The sequence below is a fragment of the Halichondria panicea genome, chromosome 2 (assembly GCF_963675165.1).
Source record: "Halichondria panicea chromosome 2, odHalPani1.1, whole genome shotgun sequence".
Taxonomy (NCBI): domain Eukaryota; kingdom Metazoa; phylum Porifera; class Demospongiae; order Suberitida; family Halichondriidae; genus Halichondria; species Halichondria panicea.
This window is the reverse complement of record NC_087378.1, coordinates 8,029,746-8,046,880: the sequence shown is the minus strand read 5'-3', so window position 1 is coordinate 8,046,880 and position 17,135 is coordinate 8,029,746. Positions and strand designations below refer to the sequence as shown.

The following is a 17,135-nucleotide window of genomic DNA, read 5'->3' as shown; positions in this document are numbered from 1 at the left end:
GGCTATGATTTTAGGCGCACAGTTTCTTAGCCACGCCTATCTATTATTAATTGGCCACAACGAAATTGCTGAGTCATTAAAGATGGCGGAATTGTCTAGGTAAGAGAAATAAATACTGAGAGGTCATCTGCCTCGTGGAAGCAATCGCAAATCTGAAGAAGCGCTTTGTAATCCAGGTTGTAGTCGTTTGGAAACCCTGTGCAGAATGTCCTGGAGAGGGCTGTACTTGGAGCAAATGCTGGGCAAAAAACTTACTCACTCACTCACTTACTTAGTCAGTCAGACAAAGAGCGGTAAAACGTCGAAATAGTGCAATTTTTAAAATTTTAAAATGATAATATTCATTCATTAAAATGTTCATGGATTATGAAATGAGAGATACAAAGAGAGAAAAGGCTAAATAAACTATCTGTCTAGCCAGTTCCTTGATGTGGCCTTTTCCTGCAGAGATAGAACAGTTTGAACATGAGTCAAAATAATTGAAATATTGCTAAACACGGGCAAACCCACTGCCAATCCTATGTAAAACCTACTGATAACATTCTTCAGACTTGTGTTACAAATCTAGTCATGTGTAGCTTACTGTACAAGCACAAGAAAAAAGGAGGGATTCTGTTCCTATCCTGCATCTTGGCTATTCTAGTCTGGCACAGTACAAAGCTAGAGAGGATCTATACTTTTCACACGGTCAATAGGAAAGTAGACATTCCCCATGAAGAAAATGGAAACATCGTTCAGCTTTATGACAGAAAGAACCTGACAAAATCAACAGAAGTGGAACCTGAAACAACTACAAGTTACAATGGGCCTGTCACTGAATCTATTAAAAAGCCGTCCAATAGTAACACGCCACCAATGGTAGATTTTGTTGTTCGTTCAGCATACATTGACACAAGGGAAAGAAATGGTCACAAAAACTCTACAGTGATATTTGCTGAGACCTCTAAAGATGTATGTAAGTTTGGGCTAATCGTAGGCTGTGGTGTGGACACTATTGATGCCAAGGAATACAAAGTTGAATCTCTTTACGACATCTGGATTCGGAAGTTGATTCTAACACACGAGGAAATAATGATTACTTGCTATGATCTTGAAGCCCATGAAAATAGCACGGCTTTCATTGCTTATCATCCAGCTCCAAACTCAACTGAAATGTCTACAGGCACTGTTGAAATTACATACTCACCAAAAAGAAAATACAGTAAAAACAAAACGGTTGCATGTACACTAGCCTTTGGTAAACCACCTTGGCTGAAAGAATGGCTATTGTATCAACAAGCTATTGGAGTTGATCTGGTTCAAATGTATGTTGAAGAAACGTTCACAAGTGAAAATGAAAGTCTAAGAATTATTAAAGGCTTTGTTGAAGAGGGTTTCCTTCGAGTAGATTATCGCAAAACTTATTTCGACTCTACACAGATTTACTACCATTCTCAACTTCTACTCAACCATGACTGCTTGTATCGCTACCAAGGAGTATATGAATATGCACTATTTTTCGATACTGATGACTTCTTTATCCCTCGCTTGCCAAACAAAACTTCTATTCGTTACTATCTCAACCGATTCCTACCGAAAGATAACCAAGCAATAGTTACATTTCATTGGTTGAGTCTATTTCCAGAATGTGGCCTAACTCGACCAAAAGAAAGTGTTAAAGATGGCAATGTAACACAGTTACTCAAAGTCAAACAACACTGGGACACCAAGAATACAAAATTTGCTTGCAGACCACATTTGACAACTCTCGTTTCAGTTCACACGGTTCTTGCCGTTACCAAAGATGTAGAATATGTACCTACGGCTGATGGCAACATTGCATATGTGGGACATTTCAGAATAGGCATGTACGATGCACCATACTTTCCCAAAGATATTACGTGTGACACATTGTTACATGCATGATAAGCTAATATAGCACAATAAACGGTTGCATGGATTAATATATATATTAACCATCAGATGTCATGTGATAACTCATTGAGCCATTAACATTTTACTCAGTGAAAATGCTCCAACCCTAGCCAATTAATAGTATGGCTGCTAAGAGTGCAATATGGGAGAAGCAATTACTACTTGCACGAGGCGTAGCCGAGAACTTGTAGAGCTTGTGTATAATTGGTCCAGGAATTTCTTGGACCGATAATTACCCGCAACAATTACTATACTTGCCCGTGAATATAATTATGATGCTTACGGCAGCTACATGTAGCTATAGTGTTTGCGGTTATATAGTACTTCTATAATAATTATGGTTTGAGGCTATATAGTGCTTTCTACCAAAATTTGGTAAAAATTGCCGGCCTAAAATATAGGCTAATATTTTTGCCTATATTATTGCATATAATGCTCAATGCTCCACCGCATCTATTAGTCTCAAAATTATGCTAGCATAATTGTTAATCCTTTAATAAAAAACTGTAACTATAAGTACTGTATAATACATGGATTTTGTTTTTATCCTGCATCGAAAGTATATTTTCTCCTAGCCTCGATCCCAGGCCGAGTTTTCGCTTTTATAACGGTTGTTGTTCGCCTAACCGGCTGGCCTAACTCAACCAAAAGAAAGTGTTAAAGATGGCAATGTAACACAGTTACTCAAAGTCAAACAACACTGGGACACAGGTAATTTTAAATTTGCTTGCAGACCGCATTTGACAACTCTCCTTGAAGTTCACACGGCTCTTGCCATTACCAAGAATACATCAGTCGTACCTACGGCTAATACTAACATTGCATATGTGGGACATTTGAGATTACGCATGCACGAAGTAGCAAACATTCCCAAATATCTTACGTGTGACATATTGTTACATGATAACTATAGTATTGATGCTTTGTAAGTTAACCATAAAATGTAGATTTATCAAACACATTCTATTCAGTGAACATGTTCCAATGCTAATATTTGGTTATACTATTATGATTATACAGTAGAACCTCGGACCCCTTTAGTCCGAAACCTTGCAAATCCGGACAAAATTGTGAACTGAAAAGAGGAGGGCTGTCAATAAAATAGACTACTGCGCATGCGCACTCTAACTTGCTTTGTTGAATCAGCAATAATTTTATTAAAAACTGCTCATGCAATACCTTGCACAAAACAATGGCCACTGCAAAGAAAACGAAGACTCACTGTATTGGAGAGAAAGTTGAGATAAAAGACTAGCTATTCTGGCTAGCAGCTTCCCTTCTGGCCACAGTAATATCATAATACATGTACAAAAGTGTCTTCGTTAATGATATTCAATGACATCCGGAAATGTCATGTATTCGGATAGGTCTGGTCCGGCTCTATTCGGATTAGCGACTGTACTAAATAATAGTTAGACACTGTTTTGGAAGGGTCTATGGGATATAAGAGGCCCAAAGGCACTGATTTAGTATCCCGAGCGTAGCGAGGGTTTTAACTAAAGTGGCTGAGGGCTTCTAAATCACATGAACACCGACAAAACAGTGTCTAACTCATTTAGATACTAGTGCGCATGGTTACATAGTCATGCATTATAACTTTAATTGTCAGATGTATAAATTTTCATTTTGAGCATGCAATCAAAATTCTATCTGAATCAGTGAAATGTTCCAATGATGCACACCAACTGCTAGCCAATCCCGGAGCAAGGAGCATAGCCTAATTATGGTAAAACCACCTTTTGAAAACAAATTGTTGTATGATTCCTTCAACGCTCCACTTAACAAGTGAGTTAGGGGACTATATTATAGACGTAAGAGCTGTCTTTTGTTCTGTACATTTTTCCCAATATTCATTATGCCTCGGTGCGCATGCACAAGCAAGGTATACGATAGTGTGTTTGTGTGTACGTGTGTGCATCTGTGTGTGTAGACTGCTACAGCTCCTGAAGGATCAATGAAGTGCAAGTATAGGCTTCTCGTCATTTTTATTCGTGGATTTGCAAAATAATGCTTGGTCTTGAGTTAAGTTTTATGTCAAGTAAGCACTAGTTTTTTTGCATACTTGGAATGCCATTGCAGCCTTTTGATGCTCAAAAAACATTCTAGCCCTTGTTGTACTAGGAAACCACAATCAGATTGTTAGATAAATTATTATGAAGTCATTAGGTATCAGTTTTCTACTTTGAACTTTCAAGAGTATTTTTATGCCTCGGTGCGCATGCGCAAGCAAGGTATACGTGTAGTCAGGCTGCTATATACACTTGCTCAAGGATCAATGAAGTGGCAAGTAAGAGTTTCTATAAGCTTCTAGTCATGTTCTCTTGGATTTTAATTCGTGGATTTGCAAAATAAAGCAAGTTATGCCTAGTTTTGCTTACTTGGAATGCCATTGCAGAAGAGCATGTAGCCAAACTTGTTTACCGAGTATTACTTCTCTACTTAGTACTTAGCTCTGCACTAGAAAGCTAGCTATTGTTAGCTGCAAGAGTGAGAAGAGAGCTAGCTAGCTGCAAAGCTCTCCATTTTAGACTTGAACGTTTGGCATCCATCGTTTTTAACAACAATCGTGATCGATCATTACCCACTCTTTGAGTTTGCATGCAAAAAATGTTCATCATAATGTGTGTATAAAAGCAGCTTTGGCATCTCCACCAGGCATCAGCACCTGTGGTGCTTTCATTTAATTTGGCACTTTATTACAGGTAGAAAGTATAGAGCCAGAGAGCCAACTGAAATAACTATATTTTAATAGATTCAGTGTTAGCCCATTGTAACCTGTAGTTGTTTTAGGTTCCACTATAGCTTCTGTTGATTTTGTCAGGTTCTTTCTGTCACTGACTTGAACTGCCAGATCAAGCTGAATAATGTTCCTATTTTCGTCATGGAGAATGTCTACTACTTTTCTCTGGTCATTGTGAAAAGTATTGAGCCTCTCTTTATTGAGCCAGACTAGAATAGCCAAGATGCAGGATAGGAACAGAATCCATATATTGTACCTATAGTTATACTTAACATACTTGTACAGTGAACAATAGCCTCGATTCCAGGCTAGTAAAAAAAAAAAAAAAATCGAGGCTAGTCAGTGAACTACACATGACTAGACTCTCAACAATCTTTGCTGTCTAGGTCTATATAGTATTGCAGCTGCATGGTGATAATATGCAGCCATAATTAATATGGAACAAGTGTTCCATCATAGATAAATATTCTTGTATCAACTTGCAAAATCATGTATAGATAAAAACATTCACCGCATCATTGTTGCTACAGTGCAGTGGATTGAATATACATAGTAGTTATAGACACTGTATTGGAGGGCTTGTTGTACTGTAGTACTGCATGGGATTCTAAGGAAACTTCCTCAACAGTTTTAGATAGCAACAATGATGTGCTGTTCTTGTCTATATTATATGCTACATGATTTTGTAAGTTGATACAATCTATGATAGAACATTTATTCCAGATAAAATGATGACTACCATTTCAGTATTATCACCAGCTGCAAGACTATATAGACCTAGACAGCAAAGATTTGAGTCATGTGTAGTTCACTGCTCAAGTACGTTAAGTATAACTATAGGTACAATACATGGCCGATTCTGTTCCTATTCTGCATCTTGGCTATTCTAGTCTGGCTCAATAAAGAGACTTTTCACAATGACCAGAGGAAAGTAGTAGACATTCTCCATGAAGAAAATAGGAACATCATTCAGCCAGTTGGCGGAAAAAACCTGGTAAAATCAACTGAAGTGGAACCTGAAACAACTACAAGTTACAATGGGCCGGTCACTAAAAAGCCGTCCAAGAACACCCTACCAATGGTAGATTTTGTTGTTCGTTCAGCATACATCGACACAAGGGAAAGAAATGGTCACAAAAACTCTACAGTGATATTTGCAGAGACCTCTAAAGATGTACGCAAGTTTGGGCTAATCGTAGGCTGTGGTGTGGACACTATTGATGCCAAGGAATACAAAGTTGAATCTCTTTACTTTAGCTGGATTTGGAATCACATGGGACATCTAACACATGAGGATATAATGATTACTTGCTATGACCTTGAAGCCCATGAAAATAGCACGGCTTTCATTGCTTATCGTCCAGCTCCAATCTCAACTGAAATATCTACAGGCACTGTTGAAATTACATACTCACCAAAAAGAAAATACGATAAAAACAAAACGGTTGTATGTACACTAGCCTTTGGTAAACCACCTTGGCTGAAAGAATGGCTATTGTATCAACAAGCTATTGGAGTTGATCTGGTTCAAATGTATGTTGAAGAAACGTTCATAAGTGACAATGAAAATCGAAAAATTATCAAAGGTTTTGTTGAAGATGGTTTCCTTCGAGTGGATTATTTTAAAACTTATTTCAATCCTGCACAGATTTTCTACCATTCTCAAATTCTATTCAACCATGACTGCTTGTATCGCTACCAAGGAGCATATGAATATGCACTATTTTTCGATATTGATGACTTCTTTATCCCTCGCTTGCCAAACAAAACTTCTATTCGCTACTATCTCAACCGATTCCTACCGAAAGATAACCAAGCCACAGTTACATTTCATTGGTTGAGTCTATTTCCAGAATGTGGCCTAACTCAACCAAAAGAAAGTGTTAAAGATGGCAATGTAACACAGTTACTCAAAGTCAAACAATACTGGGACACAAAGAATGCAAAATTTGCTTGCAGACCACATTTGACAACTCTCGTTTCAGTTCACACGGCTCTTGCCATTACCAAGAATACATTAGTTGTACCTACGGCTAATACTAACATTGCATATGTGGGACATTTCAGATTACGCATGCACGAAGTAGCAAACATTCCCAAATATCTTACGTGTGACACATTGTTACATGATAACTAGTATTGATGCTTTGTAAGTTAACCATAAAATGTAGATTTATCAAACACATTCTATTCAGTGAACATGTTCCAATGCTAATATTTGGTTATACCATTATGATTATACAGTAGAATCTCGGACCCATTTAGTCCGAAACCTTGCAAATCCGGACAAAATTGTGAACTGAAAAGAGGAGGGCTGTCAATAAAATAGACTACTGCGCATGCGCACTCTAACTTGCTTTGTTGAATCAGCAATAATTTTATTAAAAAACTGCTCATGCAATACCTTGCCCAAAACAATGGCCACTGCAAAGAAAACGAAGACTCACTGTATTGGAGAGAAAGTTGAGATAAAAGATTAGCTATTCTGGCTAGCAGCTTCCCTTCTGGCCACAGTAATATCATAATACATGTACAAAAGTGTCTTCGTTAATGATATTCAATGACATCCGGAAATGTCATGTATTCGGATAGGTCTGGTCCGGCTCTATTCGGATTAGCGACTGTACTAAATAATAGTTAGACACTGTTTTGGAGGGGTCTATGGGATATAAGAGGCCCAAAGGCACTGATTTAGTATCCCGAGCGTAGCGAGGGTTTTAACTAAAGTGGCTGAGGGCTTCTAAATCACATGAACACCGACAAAACAGTGTCTAACTCATTTAGATACTAGTGCGCATGCGCAAACCTTGCCCTCGAGGCTTAACTACAATACAATTACTTGAGAACGGAATACTAGGTATACTAAGTAAGTTGCAGGTATACTAAGTCCCATAGTATACCTGCTCTGAGGCACTTTTCCCATGTACTTCCCATGTACTTCGGTCTTCCCATGTATAGATCTTATCAACTAGTGTCTAAATGACGTCAATAAAAAAAATGTTCGGAAACTTTCTTCAGAATAAATTAATTTAGCAAGCACACACGCACACACAATAAAATGTTATCTCTGCTTTTGTTTTCCTTTGGATACTACAGTCCATCCGTCACCCACTATTGTATCTTTTTCACCTTCAAAGCTAGCTTTACCTTCAGCTTCACTACTCAGTTTCAAGCTCTGCATGGACTGCACACAATCACTGGGGTAAGTCTCAGTTGAACACTGCACATAATCATTGGGGTCCTGAGTCTCAGTTGAACACTGCACATCATTACTGGAGTCAGTCAAACACTGCATATAATCACTGGGGTAAGTCTCAGTTGAACACTGCACACAATCATTGGGGTCCTGAGTCTCAGTCGAACACTGCACATAATTACTGGGGTCAGTCGAGCACTGCACTGTCTTGTCTAAGCTGGTGGGAGCTTGGAGCTGTGAGAAGTACTCATCCACTGCTATGGAAGAGCTGTCCATACAGAGCTGTCTCAAGTCACACAGCTGTTTAGAGATCTATAATGGGTACATTGGAATGTAATAAATCAAGTTTCAATCAATTGGGGGGGGGGGGGGGGGGTCATAGCACCTCCAGTAATCCTATGCATAGTATAATAGAAATGAAAGGTCCTCAATTAGCTAGAAGTAGGAACTTTTGTTAAGGACAAACCAGCATGCTAATACTACTATAATAATAAATGCAGTTATGACGCACTTGAGACAGACTGCCATCCTCCAGTACAGTGTTGAACTCTTGGTCCATAATAGCACCCACATAGTCCTCCACTTCATCAACACACACTGCAGAATTAATCACAGTAGTAAACCATTGCCTCGGGTGGTTTATCGAAGTACAGTACTTTTCAGCTAAGGCCAGTAAGGGCGTCAACTACGGATATACTGAACATGAAATCACCAATGAAACAATTTAAAAAATGCAACTACACAGGCATGATCGACTAAACCACCAGCACCTAGACGTTTGTCAGACTACGACAACTTTATATTCACCCGGCCAGTTGTTAAGTATATACTCTCCAGTGACTTCAATCATCCATTCAGCCTTTTCCACACTATTTGGTCCTCCAAAACAGTTGTCTACGGCCATGACAAGGGCTGGCCATCCCTTGAACACCCTCTCCACAACATGTAAATATCTCTTCTGGCTCATCACTGCTGCCACGTGGCTATATTCGGGAGTAAGTATGACGATCATTTCCGATACTAATTTTTAAGCGAATTTTAGCTAATAAACTGCAACAAGTCAAAAACGTAGGAGGAAGGGGATCTTTTAGCCTCGATCCCAGGCCGCACCCGTTTATAACCCGGCTGAATTAACTGCACATGTGGAAGACAAAACAGAATGGAAGTTGTGAGTTACTTGCTACTGTAACGCGCGCGCGCACACACACACACACACACACCCCACAGGCTAGTCTGGGTAACAAGCCATGGCAGCCCTGCTACGTTGTGAGACTGGGTGACACCACGATTATGCTGGACTGTGCACTCGACACGTCCGTACTCCTCAACTTCCTACCACTCCCACTAGTGTACAGGTGCAACAGACTGTAGACAATGTTACTACAACCCCGGTTATACAGAGGTGGTTAGGGGGTTGCCTTGTACACAAACAAACTATTTACTGGGGATCTGTGTACCTAGCCTTTGTATCGCAGTTGGCCTTTTTAATCTGGTTGTCGGGCTCAACTATTAAACAGATCGTTGTAATTCTATATCTTTGTTAATTGTGACCCAAAATGTTTACAGTATCTATGACTTACTATTCTCTTCTCTCAGCCCCAAGCTGAGTGGTCTACCTCAATGGAGATCTAGGAACGCTGACATGAGTCAAGATGTACCCACAGATATGGTTAGTATAATAGTTGTTTGTGTTTATAACCTTCTTACTCATTCGTTTATACAGTTTAAAGAGAATGTTGGCCATGTCTTTATAGACTCTCAACCCCTAGTGAGACTGCCTCAGGTACACAACTTGGTGCCCCCCCCCCCCCCACACACACACACACACACGCAGACTGGTTTGGTGGATTTCTCCACAGTAGATGTTTTGCTCATTTCCAATTGCTTCTCAATGCTCTCACTACCCTTCCTGACAGAGGTAACCTATGGGAACACATTTCATCCTAGCTTTTTGAAGTTCACATCTAAAATTGCAATGAAGTTGAACCTGGTTGTATATTTCTATTTCCAGAAGTTGGGGTTCAAGGGTCGGATATATGCAACTGAACCAACGATGCACTTTGGCAGGTAAGTATTATACTAATTATCAGTCGCTTTTGCAACAGGTGTCACTTTGTTGACCGGATCACAGGCAACTGATGGAAGAGCTGAGCTACTACTTCTACCGCTCACCAACAAATAATACGTCTACAAAATGGCAGGATGACAGAGTATGGAGGTAGGCATGCAGGCAGAGAGGAAGTGTGTCATCTTTATATCCATTCATTGTTTGTTTGTTTGTGCGTATGCTGATAGTGCCCTGCCCGAGGGTCAACTCAAGGATGCCTCTGATTATATCTCATGGAAAGAGCTTTACAGGTGAGAGTATCAGAGTCACTCAGTGATTGTTACGTCTTCCATGTCCCTCTTTCTTTACCTATTACTGACAGTGATGAAGAGATTGGGAAAGCCATTGCTAAAGTTACTCCTGTCAGCTATTCGCAAAAAATTGTAAGCTTTGCTTGTCGATATGTCAACAGTCTTCAGTTCTGTACACAATAATATTATATGCACAGGATTTATTCGGGAGCCTGGAAGCCACACCCATAAGCTCTGGGTTCTGTCTGGGCAGTTGTAACTGGGTACTTGAGAACGACCAGATCAAGGTATCACACACACTCACACTCACACAAGCCTCCACACCTCACACAAGCCTTCACACCTCACACGCCCTCGCATACGCCTTCACACACACCTCCACACCCTCACAGGTATCGTACATCTCCTCCTCGTCCACCTTCACCACTCACCCCTGTTCAATGGAGCGCTCCAAACCGCTCACCTCCGACGTCATGATCCTCTGTGGCCTCACCAACGCCCCAGTAGCTAACCCTGACTCTATGCTTAGTGAACTCTGTGGGAGAATGGGTCAGTCCAGCCGCTACTTTGGTGTGGTAGTGGGGGAGGGCTAACCTCGATTCCAGGCCGTTATTTCTAGGGGCTGGCATCGAGACTGGGGGGGGAGGGGTGGTCTAGTGTGCCTGGCTTTAGTATTGCTAGTGTGGTTTCAGTCTAATAGGTGTGGTTTCAGACCAGTTATAAAATATCTCTTGTGTTTTCCATAAGAAATGCTAGTCATGGAAGTCACTGTTACTGCAATATCATAACGTTCCTAACTGCACTCACCCGTGTCCACACAGCTGTAACTCTGAAGGGAGGGGGCAACGTGCTTATTCCATGCTACCCAACTGTGAGTTATGTCGTCTAAAGATACATGTTACGCTTATATTAATAACAGAATATAATTATTATAATTAGTGAACACTTTAAAGTAATATTAAAGTACTCTATGCATGTATTAGGCATGACACTTTCCTAAGTAATTTTTGTCGAGGTCAGCTTGCCTACGAAAATAACGAATTTTTTACTCCACGAAAATTACCCGCTATAATTATGGTATACACCATAATTAGGTCTGTGCCTTGTTACCGAGTGCTTTGTTTTGCTACAGGGGGTGGTGTACGATCTGTTGGAGTGCTTGAATGCCTTCCTGGATACAGCCGGACTCAGTCAGGTTCCTGTTTATTTTATCTCCCCCGCGGCCAAAAGTTCACTCAAGCATGCCAATATCTACGCTGAATGGTGAGTTTGTATGACACAACACAGAGTTGTCAGTTGTAGTAATCGTGTGTTTTTGTTTACTTTCACTTTCTAAAGGCTGTGCGATGCGAAGAAGTCAAAAGTGTTTATACCAGAGCGCCCCTTTCCCCACTCGGAGGTGATCATGTGATGTATAGAATTAGAGTTTGAACCAAGTAAATAGAGAGCTAGGCCTTTTATTCCTACATGTATATACTGTATAGTAGAGCCTTTAAGCACCTGTAAATCTAGCATGTACGTTGTAATTTGAGTAGTTACTTAAAATTAAAAGTTATGGCTATTCGAAGATGCTTAATTGTGTCACTAGCAGCAGAAATTATTTATCACATCTGTGACATTGTCCATACATGTGTGTGCTCTAACGTGCTCTCTTGTGTCATGTGATGTTTCCTTTTGTACGTACAGTTCATCAAAAGTGGACGACTGAGACATTTTCCCAACATTCATGGTGGTCTGGGGAGCGTGTATCAGACCCCCTGTGTAGTGTTCACTGGTCACCCCTCTCTCCGGTGTGGCGATGCCGTGCACTTCATGGAGGCTTGGGGAAGCTCACCAAAGAACTGTGTCATCTTCACAGGTCAGCCATCATGTACGTATATACATGTATATGTATGTAAGGCGACACCCCCTTCTGTTCCATATAGCTGTTTGAAAACCACCCTCCAAGCGTAATGTGTAAATATATGCTTTAATCTGCTCTTTTTTAGAACCAGACTTTGATTATCTCCATGCACTGGCCCCCTACCAACCAATCAGCATGAAGGTATAGCACTGGTTTCCATGTGTACAGTGTTGATGCTCTTCTTCATGCAGGCATTCTATTTCCCCATTGATCCAAGACTCAACTTCTTTGTTGCTAACAAGCTCTTGAAGGAGCTAGCTGTAAGTGAACGACTTTCAACAGCCTTAACTTGAGTACTGTTGATCCAATGTCAAAATTTTTATGATTTTCTGAAAGCTTAGAAAGAAACCTTTCAAATGATGTGTTTCAATCCAAAATTTACTTGGGGCCACAATTTGTCATTTTTCGCCCTTGGACCATGGGCTATAATCCATGGTATGACCAAATTGGCAAATACTTTTGTCTCTCAAATATGAATTTTGATGACATCATTTGAAAGGTCTCTTTCTAAGCTTTCAGAAAATTATTGAAATTGGATCAGCAGAATTCAAGTTTTATGGCAGCTGAAAGAGTCTTGATTATGGAGGGGGGGGGGGGGGGGTTGTAGTTGAGCATCTTTAAACAGCTATATCTTTAGTACCGTTGATCCGATGTCAAAAATTTTATGATTTTCTGAAAGCTTAGAAAGATACCTTTCAAATGATGTGTTTCAATCCAAAATTTAGTTGGGGCCACAATTTGTCATTTTTCGCCCTTGGACCATCCATGGTATTAATGATTGAATGGCTTGTTTTATTGCTAGACGGAATAAAGTGTATGTATATAGCTGTTGATCAATTATCCACGATTTGAGTGATAATTAGATATTCCAAAGTTGTTAATTCCCGACATTGTTTTGTATCAATACAGCCACAGTGTCTGGTTACCGAGGAGACGTATCTTCCTTCATCAGCACACTCCCACAAGGACAACCTCTGTATTCAACCAGTGAGCTACGTGGTCTATAATTATTGATACAATATTTGATGATACATCTGTAGAGGGGGGTGTCCCTGTAATTACAGTAAATGTTGTTTTATTCCTTTAAAAAGATTCATGTATCCTCATGCATCCATGGCATATCTATTGTTGCTGTTTGTCACACTGGTCAATTTGCTCTCTAGGAGATGCCATTTTATGATCTCAGTCGGAACAAGGTCGTACAGATCCCTATCAAGGGAGAATTTGAACGAATACACATCTCGCCCGAGGTAGTTCATACACCTGTACTTGTGTCCCTGGATACATGCATAATTATATGCAATGCTTTACCTGCTTAGTGCTCTTTGATGAAACTTGTGTATTGTGGTCTTATAAGTATGTTCCAACACTTGCGTACGTAGGCCACCATCAGTAAGTCGTAAATCTGTGTTAGCAGGCCACCTCTTCATTGCACCCAACTGTTGATTTGCCCAAAGAAGAATACTACATATTTAAGCAGGCTTGTGTTACCTTATAAGCACTGTAATCACAAGTCCCAAATCTCCTGACTGTTAGCAGGGCCACTTAGATCCACTACAATTATTGGTATACCAGGTTTCACTGCACTCTCTTGATACAGTTGGCAGGCATAATTCAACCACAAGAGCTCTACCCGGGAGTGTCTGTGACTACCCTCTCAGGCATGCTCAGTTTCAAGAACAACCATCACACACTCCACCCCCATCCTCACCCCACCAACAAGACACTGTGGGGACAGCCTTCTCTCGAGGGAATCGTCAAGGCACTCAGAGAGGTACCTACTTAATTATTATTATACTCATCCGTTTTGAGCCTCGTTCCAGGCCGAATTATATTTTTCAACCTAGTATTTGTTGTAGTATTTTATGTGAGTGCTGACCTTTATACGTTGTAGCTTTTATTATAGCCTAAGAAGTACTCCTTTTCTGTACTTGTGAGCCTTTAATTATGAGTTTTGATGCATTCTATGCAGAGAGGTATAATGGAGGTCAATGTGGAGGAACAGCATGACAAGAGAGTGGTAACCATGGTGAGTCTGTGACCACACCTTTATATGACATCCACCTCATGTACTCAACTATACAGCTCAACGGTAAAGCCACACTTCACCTCACTGACAAAACCACCACCATCTATAACTGTCAGGATGACAAACTCAAGGACTTGCTCAAAGAGATTATCTTCTCTCACATACTACAATTTTAGTTAGTTGGTTTTTTTTTTCATTCACATTTGACTTGTGTGCTGTATACAATGCAAAAATAATTATTATTTATATAATGTTGATCAAAAGGACAGCACTGACAAAGAGGTTACTTTGCAAAGTACTTTTTTCTAAAATTCTCATATAGTTCAACGCTACTCAGGTCAACTCTGTCTGCTTGCGGGGTCCATTGAGCCGTTTTCTCCATGGTGATGAGCCACCTGCCCACCAGTGTCTGCAATGGCTGCTCACTCACACACACCAGCTCCATGCATGGGTGGGAGGGGAGGAGCTCCCGAGAAAACCTATAGTATAGAAAATCTGGATAAAAATTCTGTGTGCGAATGATAGTATAAACGATTTCATTGTATGCTTTTAGAAAATCAGTGTGATTGGAATAATGGGACTAAAGTTATGGTCGTTCAAAAATGCTTCATTTAATGCTGGGTCCCCTGAGTACTAGAGTCGGCTCTGTAACTAGAGTTCTGGTGGTCCAAACTAGCACTACAGAAACACTCACTCAGCTTTCACTCCAGGCACCCAGTAGACCAACCTCCCTCCCATTACAAGGAACCGAGCAGCAAAGTGGACCAGGTCAGAGTACACGTCGGACAGGTTGTAGGTACGCACAGCTGGAATGTGACCCTCTGCACTGAAATGGAACATGGGACATGGGAATGTACATACAAGTGGAATAGAACATGGGAATGCGACCTACCGCTCTGGAGTTATGGAATTGGGAGTGGCTCGCTTGGAGCCTATTTTTCGGGCCCCCTCTCTGACACCATACGGAGCTGCAATGGTAAATACTGTTTCTCTAAGACGGATTTGCCCCGTAGAATTAGGTAGGCTGCTATCCTCAACTAGCCTCAGTGACTCACGGTCAGTTACGATGGCGTCAAACAGTTCTCCTTCCCTCCACACACACTGAGCTGCGTCCGCTATGAGCATGTCCAGGTAGAGTGCTTCCAGTCCGTATTGCCTCAGGTTGGCTCTCACACTCTCCCCTCGGGCTGGAGCAGCAATAACCAATAAAAACAAAACTGAAGTAAAATACACACACACATACAACATGGAGGTTAGAATGTACCTACTGCACATGTAATGTATGGTGCATTCTAGCTATATAGAGCAGACAATTACAAAATGCTGTGTTTCTAGATCAGGCCTAAGAGCAAGTTTCTATAATTATAGCAAACTTCTGTCAACTTGAGAAACACCACTAGCTCTCTTAGTATCATCAATACAAGGGACAGAAAGTTACCTCTGAATTTCCTGGCCCCGGCTCGGGAACTATACCCTAGTGATGATGATGAGAGGACATTGATCAGGTCCAGGCTACACTACTGCAGTGTCTCACCTCTTCCATGCAGCAAGATCTTGTCAATGTCTGCCCCCATCACGTGTCCACCGTGATGTGCACACGCCACTAGGACACTGCCTGCATGGGACTCATTCAACTACTGTCCATGTACACTATAATTATATTATCTGTGTCTAACAAACAAATATAAAGTAGGTAGACATTTGTGTATATGGATCTACTACACTGTGGATGAGAAATTATTTACCGGTTCCAGCGAATGGATCAAACACTAGACTTCCAGTTTTTACCTACATATAAGATGTGAGAAAATATTTGAGTCTATAGTTAGATATTACCTGTGCCTGGTTGGCCATGATCAGAGAGAGTTGTGCGTCCATCGAAGTGTTCCCAATAAACACTCTGTCCTTGACTGCATAATGCTTGATGAGGTGTCTCTGACCGCGAGCTATCAGACGTCCAAAGAAGACCCTCAAGGGATCCTCTGGGGCAGTGTTGGGGTGGTCACCATAGTCCTCGAGGATATAGAACTCGTGGGTGGGGTTCTTAACGTCCACTTTACCATTTAGGGGGAGAAACGAGAGCTTCTGTAAACGGAGAAAATGATGGAACAAGTATTTTAAGTAAATCACAACTAGGATGTTATTCAGTTCTTGAACACTGTTGTTGATGTACCTTGTATATTTCTTTTTGTCTTTCCATAGTGCATTTTTTCGAGAAGCCACTTCCGATGACTTTGAAGGTGTAGTCATTCCGTGTGTAGGGCTCCTGTACATACACAGGGAGCAGTCATCACACACCCACACACACACACACACAACACCCACACCACACTCCACACTGTCACACCACACACACACACACACACCATTCGCTGAGAGGGAAATTCCTGCGAAATGGAAGTCTCCAGCTCACTATAGTCTCTTCCCCAGCCCCATAGCTCAAACATGGATCTGTGGGAGAGCACATAATTATTGTTAAGTACATGTATGCGTGGTGGGCGAGAGGTGTATTGACGTACTTGATAAGCATGGCTCGACTTGAGATCTTTCGTGCACATTCCTCTGATTGGAGTTGAACAACGAGGAATGGATTCTGTGTAGTTTATTAGTTGTAGTTCAAATGTATGGGTAAAATAATTATTAAACTGACCTCAACGGAATACGAAGTTGGGTCAAATTTTATTTGACATTTTGATATTGAAGCCAACGACAGGAGCTCCTGTGTAGAGATACACGTATGACAATGCACACACTCAGTAGGTAGCCTGAGGTATAGTGTATATTAGGATGTGATGGATCTTGTATCTATGGATATGGATGGGTTAACTCTCTACCTGAAGTCTAAAATCCGGATGATCTTGGGCAAACACACAAAGAAAGTTTCGCCATATCTGAGCAGTTTGAACAGCCACAGCCATTACCACAGCTCTCTCTCTACTCGACTGTATCTACTTTGTAAAGCTTGCCACGTGGCTTGCAAAAACTACCGCAAAAG

General features: G+C 40.8%; 3 protein-coding genes across 5 annotated transcripts; 1 reads left to right on the top strand and 2 right to left on the bottom strand.

Annotated features, from left to right (window-relative positions):
• Nucleotides 1-7,634: 7,634 nt before the first annotated feature.
• On the bottom strand, nucleotides 7,635-8,877 carry LOC135331262 (pre-rRNA-processing protein TSR2 homolog). Its single transcript, XM_064526355.1, has 3 exons — nucleotides 8,658-8,877; nucleotides 8,362-8,447; nucleotides 7,635-8,162 (listed from the first exon to the last, which is right to left on the bottom strand). The coding sequence occupies exons 1-3, from the start codon at nucleotides 8,860-8,862 to the stop codon at nucleotides 7,716-7,718; spliced, it is 738 nt and encodes a 245-aa protein (XP_064382425.1). The 5' UTR covers nucleotides 8,863-8,877; the 3' UTR covers nucleotides 7,635-7,715.
• LOC135331239 (integrator complex subunit 9-like) lies at nucleotides 8,874-14,408 on the top strand. Of its 2 annotated transcripts, XM_064526328.1 has the most exons (22): nucleotides 8,874-9,018; nucleotides 9,078-9,205; nucleotides 9,447-9,519; nucleotides 9,574-9,633; nucleotides 9,685-9,768; nucleotides 9,862-9,917; nucleotides 9,982-10,068; nucleotides 10,146-10,208; nucleotides 10,280-10,340; nucleotides 10,406-10,495; nucleotides 10,601-10,757; nucleotides 11,030-11,079; nucleotides 11,341-11,471; nucleotides 11,547-11,607; nucleotides 11,895-12,066; nucleotides 12,197-12,252; nucleotides 12,303-12,371; nucleotides 13,021-13,098; nucleotides 13,275-13,361; nucleotides 13,712-13,885; nucleotides 14,084-14,140; nucleotides 14,197-14,408. In XM_064526328.1, exons 1-22 carry the CDS (start codon nucleotides 9,010-9,012, stop codon nucleotides 14,314-14,316), a joined length of 1,923 nt encoding a protein of 640 aa, XP_064382398.1. In that variant the 5' UTR covers nucleotides 8,874-9,009; the 3' UTR covers nucleotides 14,317-14,408. The 2 variants fall into 2 exon arrangements, with proteins under 2 accessions (XP_064382398.1, XP_064382396.1); XM_064526326.1 differs by having other exon boundaries at nucleotides 9,447-9,633.
• LOC135331248 (tRNA (guanine(10)-N2)-methyltransferase homolog) lies at nucleotides 14,368-17,134 on the bottom strand. 2 transcript variants are annotated; one of them, XM_064526338.1, is made up of 13 exons: nucleotides 16,975-17,134; nucleotides 16,791-16,859; nucleotides 16,660-16,733; nucleotides 16,507-16,591; nucleotides 16,314-16,406; nucleotides 15,977-16,225; nucleotides 15,886-15,928; nucleotides 15,675-15,755; nucleotides 15,579-15,614; nucleotides 15,196-15,327; nucleotides 15,033-15,108; nucleotides 14,835-14,966; nucleotides 14,368-14,619 (listed from the first exon to the last, which is right to left on the bottom strand). In XM_064526338.1, the coding sequence occupies exons 1-13, from the start codon at nucleotides 17,056-17,058 to the stop codon at nucleotides 14,424-14,426; spliced, it is 1,350 nt and encodes a 449-aa protein (XP_064382408.1). In that variant the 5' UTR covers nucleotides 17,059-17,134; the 3' UTR covers nucleotides 14,368-14,423. The 2 variants fall into 2 exon arrangements, 1 of the variants encoding a protein (XP_064382408.1); XR_010392986.1 differs by having other exon boundaries at nucleotides 14,477-14,619; nucleotides 14,835-14,961.
• Nucleotide 17,135: the final 1 nt, after the last annotated feature.

Coding starts and splice junctions, on each gene's coding strand:
- LOC135331262 (XM_064526355.1), bottom strand. CDS start 8,862: ATGATCGTCATACTTACTCCCGAATATAGCCACGTGGCAGCAGTGATG. Junction 8,448..8,657: donor TATACTTAACAACTGGCCGG/GTGAATATAAAG, acceptor TTAATTCTGCAG/TGTGTGTTGATGAAGTGGAG. Junction 8,163..8,361: donor AGGATGGCAGTCTGTCTCAA/GTGCGTCATAAC, acceptor TACCCATTATAG/ATCTCTAAACAGCTGTGTGA.
- LOC135331248 (XM_064526338.1), bottom strand. CDS start 17,058: ATGGCTGTGGCTGTTCAAACTGCTCAGATATGGCGAAACTTTCTTTGT. Junction 15,756..15,885: donor TGATCCATTCGCTGGAACCG/GTAAATAATTTC, acceptor AGTCCCATGCAG/GCAGTGTCCTAGTGGCGTGT. Junction 15,109..15,195: donor TGACGCCATCGTAACTGACC/GTGAGTCACTGA, acceptor TTACCATTGCAG/CTCCGTATGGTGTCAGAGAG.
- LOC135331239 (XM_064526326.1), top strand. Junction 10,069..10,145: donor CAGGATGACAGAGTATGGAG/GTAGGCATGCAG, acceptor GTATGCTGATAG/TGCCCTGCCCGAGGGTCAAC. Junction 10,341..10,405: donor TCAGCTATTCGCAAAAAATT/GTAAGCTTTGCT, acceptor TTATATGCACAG/GATTTATTCGGGAGCCTGGA.